The sequence below is a fragment of the Microtus ochrogaster genome, chromosome 5, assembly GCF_000317375.1.
Source record: "Microtus ochrogaster isolate Prairie Vole_2 chromosome 5, MicOch1.0, whole genome shotgun sequence".
NCBI classification, from domain to species: Eukaryota; Metazoa; Chordata; class Mammalia; order Rodentia; family Cricetidae; genus Microtus; species Microtus ochrogaster.
The window spans coordinates 4,076,286-4,084,891 of NC_022012.1; the positions used below are offsets into that span (position 1 = coordinate 4,076,286).

Below are 8,606 nucleotides of genomic sequence, written 5' to 3' on the forward strand. Positions count from 1 at the left end.
CGACTCCTTGACTCAGCTTCTTTCTCCCAGCATTCTGCTCTGTTTACTCCACCCACCTAAGGGTTGGCCTATCAAGGGGCCTAGGCAGTTTCTTTATTAATAAGAAGTCACTCCCACATCAATGGTGTGGACCCCTTTACTCATATTACTGCTCCTCCCTCTCTATGACTGGGTTCCCAGAGCTCATTCCAGTGCTTAACCATGGATTTCTGCTTTGGCTTCCATCAGTCACTGGATTAAAGTTCTATGTTGACAATTAAGGTAGTCATCAATCTGCTTACAGGAGGGCAATGAAGGCACCATGTCCACTATTGCTTAGATTCATGATTGTGGTCATCCTTGTGGATTCTTGGGAATTTCCCTAGTTCCTGGTTCCTTGCTAACCCCACAATGACACCCTCTATCAAGTATCAAGACATCTCCATCCTTGTTCTCCCTCTCTGTCCCTCCCTCAACTTGACCTTCCCAGTTCCTCATGTTCTCCTCCCCCCTCCACTATTCTCCTCCCCACTCTACTGCCACCCTCCCTCTCCCCCAACACTCTCCATTTACTTGGGAGATCTGTCTATTTCCTCTTCCCAGGGGGATCCATGTATGTCTTTCTTAGGATCCTCCTTGTTTGCTGGCCTCTCTGGGGTTGTCGACTGTAGGCTGGCTATCCTTTGTTTAATGTCTAGTATCCACTTGTGAAGGAGTACATACTGTGTTTGTCTTTCTGGTTCATTCAAGGTGGGTTTTTTTTCTAGTTCCATCCATTTGCCTCCAGATTTCAAGATGTTGTTTTTTGCTGCTGAGTCTACTCCAGTCTGTAAACGTACCACATTTTCTTTATCTATTCTTTGGTTGAAGGGTTGGTTCCAGGTTCTGGCTATTATGAATAATGTTGCTATGAACATAGTTGTGCAAATGTCCTCGTGGTACGAGTGTGCTTCCTTTGAGTAGATTGGTTCTCAATTTTCTGAGAAACTGCAATACTGATTTCCAAAGTGGCTGTATAAATTTGCACTCCCACAAACAATGGAGGAGTGTTCCTTTTACTCCAATCCTCTCCAGCATAAGCTTTCATTAGTGTTTTTGATCTTAACCATTCTGACAGGTGTAAGATGGTATCTCAGAGTTGTTTTGATTTGTATTTCCCTGATGCCTAAGAATGTTGAGCAATTCCTTAAGTGCCTTCCAGCCATTTGAGACTCTTCTGTTGGAAATTCTCTGTTTAGATCTGTACCCCATTTTTTAATTGGATTGTTTGGTATTTTGATATCTACTTTCTTGATTTCTTTGTATATTTTGGAGTTCAGCCCTCTGTCAGATGTGTGGTTGGTGAAGATTTTTTCTCATTCTGTAGGCTGTCATTTTGTCTTGTTATGTGATCTTTGCCTTACAGAAGCTTCTCAGTTTCAGGAGGTTCTATTGTCAATCTCAGTGTCTGTGCTATTAGTGTTATATTCAGAAAGTGGTCTCCTGTGCCAATGTGTTCAAGGCTACTTCCCACTTTCAGTTCTATGATGTTGTGTGTGACATGCTCAAACATGTAATTATGGATAGATCTCAAAATTCCATGCTGTTTTTGACACTTGAATCCCAGATGCTCAAATCAACACAAAAATCCATTATCCTTATCATGTAAGCTTCTAGTTTCAAATTATTTTATTTGAGAAAAATAATTTTAAATTAGCCATTTATACTGAAAATAACCTTTTCCCAGTGTTGTTGAAGGATGTTCCTGTGGGAACATGCTCTTCTCCTATAGGTACAGATTCAAACTTCCATGCTTTAGTCAATCTGAGCTTGGCTCAGACTGTTTTATAAAGTCAGCCTCCAAGACAGCAGTCTTTGCTTCATCCAGGCCTCTTCTGACTGTTGGAAGGTCACAGTATTTAATTAACTATGGAAACACTGTCTTCTTATTTATTCCAGGCACCTCATAAAATCAACAGGGCAAGCCAAGTAAAAGTTCTTTTCAATGCTAACTGAGCAGGCCTTCTCATCTTCTATCACATCCTTTATTTCAAATACTTTCTGGCTTTGATGGAGGCTAGTGTTAGCTTTTCGGACACACAGTGCAGAAGAGTGTAACTGAAAACCAGCCTCTGTCATTACCATTACACACTTAAACACTGCTGATGCAGAATGGTGTCTTGAATGCCTACTCTGTTCCTGTTTCAGCACAGGTCACTGGGAGGCTGTTGATATCACAGATCACAGAAGTCTTTATGCCTTTGGGTAGTTTACTTTGCCCCAGACTCAGTGTGTGTGTGTGTGTGTGTGTGTGTGTGTGTGTGTGTGTGTGTGTATTAACTGGTTATACATCCAGGAATTGAGGAATTGTGGTTTTAGCCACTATTTAGGGCAGAAGCTACTTAAAAATAAATTATCCAAACAAGCAAGCAGATAAAATGCTGGAACATCTTTCTATATGATCTTGTGAGAATTCCCATGTAATTTCCATTATACATTAAAATATGACAAAGAGTCCTGGAAATGTGTATATTCGTTAAGGTCTGGGGAAGCGTGGTGTGGTAGCTCATGTCTCTAATCCCAATGCTCAGGTAGCAGAGGCAGGAGGATTGCTGCTCAAGGCCCACCTGGTTCACCTAGTGAGTCCTAGGCCACCCAGGGCTATGTGGTAAGAACTTGTCTAAAAGAAAAGACTTTAAGACATTATGGGGGAGCCACATTATATAATTCTTTAAATGACTTAGTCATGGCCTTGGGTGCATCAATGTTTGTAGAGTTTCCCCAGTGCATATCAACTAGACCAGGACCATCTATAAGTAGGCTCCACAGCATGTAGTGGATACTTACGCTAGACCAGGACCATCTATAAGTAGGCTCCAGAGCATGTAGTGGATACTTACGCTTTTCTACAAGAATAACAGATACCTACCATTCCAGGCTGCAAAATCCATACACCTTTTCTTTTAAAATATTATTGTCTCTATTCTACACCATAGGTCTCTGAACTCTGAGACATGAAGTACTTTGTCTAAATTTTAGCCTTAGACAAGTGGCAGTCAAAATCCTTGTCCATAGCCTCTGAGTTCTAAAGCAGGGGCTTTACCAACAGCGCACACTGCCGTCCATCTCAAATCTGTGCTCTGGGAGGCTTGAGCACATCACCTCCACCTGCTTATTTCTTTGGGTCCTGGTAATTTAATCCTTATAAGGACAAGACAGACTTTCAGAATTGTCTGTATGTCCAGGAAGGCAGGGCATTTCAAAGATGGGAGCTTACTTTATTCTCCAAATTAATAATGAATACTTATTTAATGTTCCTCATGCAGATCCTATAGTGTGTAGGATAAAATGTTAATATCAAACAGGAAATGAAAAAGAAAAAGTAAAAAGAATGCAGAAGTGAATTTGGAGCATGTAAGTTCATGGTAGAGCACCTACCTAGTAAGTGCAACCCCATAAATTTGATCATCATATCTTCCAAAAATGCACAAAATATTTTAATAAAAGTTTTTTTAAGAGTAGGACATGCTTTGTTCTCAACTGGAGAGAATGAATATTTACAATTTACAAATAGTAAGAACAAAGCTTACACTTGGTCCCTGTGCCTTGATTGTGGCCACATCTCTAAATCTCAAAAGTTCTTCAGATTGCCAATCGAATTCCCTTGTACGAGTTAAAGGGCAAACACGCTGCTGTCCCAGCTCTTCAGACTTGAAGCTGGTTGGGCCATGGGACCAGATGATACGTTAGGATTTTGTGCCACCAAGTGGTCACAATGCCTCTTTGCATTTGCATACATTTTCTCTTGCACATTATTTCATTGGCTTATTCAATTAAAAAAAACGGTTTGTTCAGTTGCCTGTGATATATTGGAAAATTAACAATACTATTTTTCTGAATTAACATATTCATGTCCCAAACTTGGTATCTCAAAGAAGAACTAGCCACAAAAGGATTGGCATAAATTAATATCTGCCAGCTCACAAATCATCAGTCTATTAGTTGGTTTCTCGTCAGGAATGGTTTTGCCACTGACCTTCCAGAAGGATGCGTTTGATTTGGAAATATTTGAGTTTGTTATACAGGGTAGGAACTAATAGGAACATCCTGTGTTAGAGGAAGCAGCTTGTTTGTCCCGGCTGCAGAACCAAAATAACCACACAGAAAGTGGATTATTTAAAACATTGCTTGGCCCGTTAGCTCTAACTTCTTATTGGGTAACTCTTACATCTTAACTTAACCCATCTCTATTAATCTGTGTATCACCATGAGGCTGTGGCCTACCTGCAAAGTTTCTGCACATCTCTGGTGGCAGCTCCATGGCATCTCTCTGACTCCACCTTTCTTTCTCCCAGCCTTCAGCCCAGTTCTCCCTGTCTACCTAAGTTCTGCCCTATCAACAGTCCAAGGCAGTTTCTTTATTCATTATTGGTAAGCACAGCACACAGAGGGGACTCCCACATCACCTCCCCTTTTCTGTTTAAATAAAAAAGAAGGTTTTAACTCTAACATAGTAAAATTACATATAACAAAACAGGTATCGAAGCAAGAATTACAGTTACAATATTTTTATTTACTTTATCTTTTATCATAATTAAGGAAAACTATAACTATTTATTTTTAATTCCACCAAAGACTCCAGAAGGATATAATATTACTTAAGTAAACAGGAAGTGCATCGTAAGCAACTTCCAAAACTCTAGAAATGACAGAGACATCTTGCTGCCTGGACAGTCACCCAAAGTTCTTTTGCACTGTTGGGGCATCCTTCTTTAGTGTATAGGCCCATAGTATCCAACAGACTTTTCCACGAAGCAGGAAATTTGAAAGGCTGTTCTACCTATATCAGCAGCTTGTCATATTGATGACGAACTTAGTGTGGACACCCAAATAGCACACTAAAGCCCAGAACTCCTGGACTCAAGCGATCTTCCTGTCACAGCCTCCCAAGTATTTGGGACCTCAGGCGTGTGCCACCACAACCTGCTAGCTCACAAATTAGATGAGGGTTCCTCTGCTGTTTGAGCACAGCATATTGGTATGAGAAAATCATTACATGGAGGTTAAAGAAAGGGACTTCCCTGACGGGCACTGAAATGTCACCAGAGGATGTAAACCATGAATGGCTTTGCAGATGCTTGGAGAGGTTTTATTCCATTGGAAGACAGTTTATCCCCACAATATAAAGATTTATAAGTATTCTGCTTGGCTCATGCCCTCATGTTTATTTGTAAAAAATCACTTTTCTTCTAGAACAATGCATTCTAGAGTTCTCAGGCGGTGTCTTAGTGTACTAATGTGGTCGCTCTCCGCTCTGATTGCATATCACCAAAATTCACTGTCTTACTCTGAGAAAGTGCTGCCACAAGGGAGCTTTAGTGAAGACTACACCTGAAAGGGCACTGTCCAGATCCCCAGGTTGAAATGGATGAACTAGAGATTCCATGGCACCTGAAGTATTCTGTCTGGTCAGGTCCTCTGGGGTTCTCATGAGACCCGAGGGCAGGTGGCAATCAGACAGACTGCTAATGTCTGGACCCTGATGTCCCCCTTTCACCACAATCTACCTATTGGAAGGCTACATGGGACAATGTGATGAGAGCCACCAAGTATGCAAGGCTCCACATACAATTTTTTAGCAATAGAGTAATTAATCACCCTTGCAGAACTACTTCTTGTACTTTATAAGACAGAATGCTAAGCAATTAGGATAAATGGTTCTATAATTCAGGTATGCTCATTTGAATACACCAGACTATTAGCTCACCCATGTGACTAAAAATCTCTTACACATTGCTTACACTGAGAATTAAATGAGGGTTTCTAATTCCTTTTGTAGCTGTCACACAAACAGTCAAGTATCAGGAGCTCAGAAGACTTCCATTTAAATAGCTTCAGTAGTCCTCCAAGACAATATCAGGTAAGCAAAACCTTCAAAGTATAAGGCTAGATATTCGCTATGTTTAGGTTCTCAAGCTCTGGACTTTGTTAAATTAAAATAAAACATCAGGATGTGTTTTAAACATCAGAAGGATGCATCCACTTAACATGTGGTTATGGTGTAACTATAACTCAGTGAGGAATATATGGATAATCATATAGCTTAGAGCCTAGGTTCCTTTAAAAGGCTAAACTTCCAAAACAAGAAAGAGGGGCTAGAGAAATAGCTCTATTAGCAGCATACACTGCTCTTACAGAGGACCCAAGTCAGTTCCCATCATCCCTACTGCAGCTCACAACTGCCTGTAACTCCAAGTCCAGGGCATTTGCTCTCCTCTTTTTGAAATACACTCTTGTACATATACCGCCCCACAGATATACATACATATACATGATTAAAATTAAAAATAAATCTTTAAAAATAAAACTAAAGAGCACAATTCAGCTCACAGTCTCCCACTGTGAAATAAAGATGGCTTATTTGTGAGTATTCTTTCTGCTGGTTGTATACGTATATGTATGTGTACAATTTCCTATATGCTAATGTTCTTTGATATATGTGTCATATTACATGAATAAATTAATAGTAAAGTGTATAATATAATACATATTTTGTATGTTTTCATTATGCAACTTATATACCTATAATGTATTCTTTTATAGAAGTGATAATTTATTAAAATAACTTACCATTGATGGACATTTATGGTTTCGTTTTCTGCTTTTGTAAGTAACACTACTAAAAACACACACATCTACACAGCAAACTACATTCTTATGTGAATTTCTTTAACAGGACAGTATTAATTACCTTTTAATCTAGGCTTTATGTGATAAGATTTGGGTTAGTAATATAAGAACCTCCTGCACAATTGTTTCATTTCTTAAACTGCATTTAATATATATTTTAGTTATATACAAACCAAGGAATCAGAGATACTTTATTACATTGAAACTGGTGGTTCTTAAAGCCACCACACAATCAAAAGTGGCTTCAGTTTTTGATAGGGTGGGAACATAAACAACTGGACATTGTTTAATTTCTTACTTCCTCCAAGAGTTCTGTACAAATCTTTGACCTATCTGACATGAAGTTTGTGCTCTACTTTCTAACAATACAGAAAGAGACACAAAGTATTTGATGTTTGCTCTCTGGTCTTCCTCTTTTTGAGAATTAACTTTTGGGTCATTAGTCCAAGTAATGTGACAGTTGCTTTTATAAGGACAATAGAATATGGAGATACATATTCCTGTGGGCTAAATCTTACCAGAGTTTTGATAGCCCTCACTTCTAAGGATAGGTAGACCATAAGCCTATTCCAAATGAAATGTTTGCGTGAACATAATGCTGAAATGGATTTCTCCTTTTCTTGTCTAGAAAATCATGAAAAGACTCATTAAAAGATATGTATTGCAGGCCCAAATTGATAAGGAGAGCGATGAGGTGAATGAAGGTGAGTTGTGCATAAGGCCAAGGCTTTCCCGCGTGAGCTGGACTGTGTTCTGACATAGAGGTGAGAGAGAATGGCCTGGTGGATGAGCCTCAGGAGGCCACATGGCACAAGCTCTCTCCTGTGTTAGTAGCTTTTTGCACCACTGTGACAACATGCTTCCCAAAGTAAAGAGGGGACAGTCCACCTTACTACCCACAGCTTCAGGGTATCTTCCCACATCACTTATCCAACCTTTGACAGGTTACTCTCTCACTAGTCCAGATGATGCTAGTCAGTCCCCAAGGAGAATCTTGATCCTGTCTAGTTTAATATTAGCCCTCATCACAGCCATCAAGACCACAAAATACCAGGAAACAAGCTCTTCGTGTACAGATGGCAGACTAGATAAAATATCCTTACTTTTATGGGGTCCTTGGAAGGTTCCTGGGAAAGTGCCCCCACTCTGCAATATTCTCCAGATCATTAAAATTCTGCTGCAATTACTTTTCCTACCTGAGGAAATAGAAACTTACTCTGATTGGGAAGTTATTTCTTTTGAAAAGATTCAGAATACAGTCAAGACTGTCTTTATCCTAACCTTGGAATTGCTAGCTTGATTCATAGTTATGGTTGACTTGTTTTCTTTCTCCCTCTTCACAGGGGAACTGAAGGAAATCAAGCAGGACATCTCAAGTCTCCGTTATGAACTCCTTGAAGAAAAATCTCAGAACACTGAAGACTTAGCAGAACTTGTTCGGAAACTTGGGGAGAGATTGTCCTTACAGTCAAAAGCGGAGGAAAGCCACAGATAATACAAAGCCCCTCGGAAATGTATATTTATTTCTCCACTTGAAGCCATATTATTTTCTGATTTATTTTTTTAAGTGGCAATGGTAAACAGTATGTTAAATGATAACTTGTATCATCTAGAGTCCTAATATCAACTTTTTGGTGATTAAATTGCACTGTTGAAGCTAAAGATTACAGACTCTTAAGAAGTCTGCTTGATTCCTTGGAGCTTGTTTCCTGGTAGCTTTCTTGTGGGTGGGGAGGAGGGAACCCTTGTGCTGGTGGGAATGTCATGTAGTGTCTGGGAATGGGTCTCAGATGGCAGGGGCAGGTTTACATTGCTCTTTGTGTGGCTCTCCTGACCATTTAAGCATCTTCTTTCCCCTGTTGGGGACTTCCAACCCTGTAATAATGAGGAAAAGAATCTATTTAAAGAGTGTTGTAACAAGCATTTAACTACTTAATATAATGGATACTGCCTGTTCT

The 8,606-nt window shown here is 39.6% G+C and overlaps 1 protein-coding gene across 1 annotated transcript in view; it reads left to right on the forward strand.

Annotated features, from left to right (window-relative positions):
* The window catches only part of Trpc6 (transient receptor potential cation channel subfamily C member 6), a 120,821-nt gene extending 112,509 nt beyond the window's left edge, over positions 1-8,312 (forward strand). Inside the window, exons 11-13 of the mRNA XM_005346789.2 lie at positions 5,798-5,878; positions 7,277-7,352; positions 7,992-8,312. Coding sequence (XP_005346846.1) covers positions 5,798-5,878; positions 7,277-7,352; positions 7,992-8,143 — 309 coding nt within the window. The 3' untranslated portion in view covers positions 8,144-8,312. The remainder of the gene's footprint in view (positions 1-5,797; positions 5,879-7,276; positions 7,353-7,991) is intronic.
* The last annotated feature ends 294 nt before the right edge of the window (positions 8,313-8,606 follow it).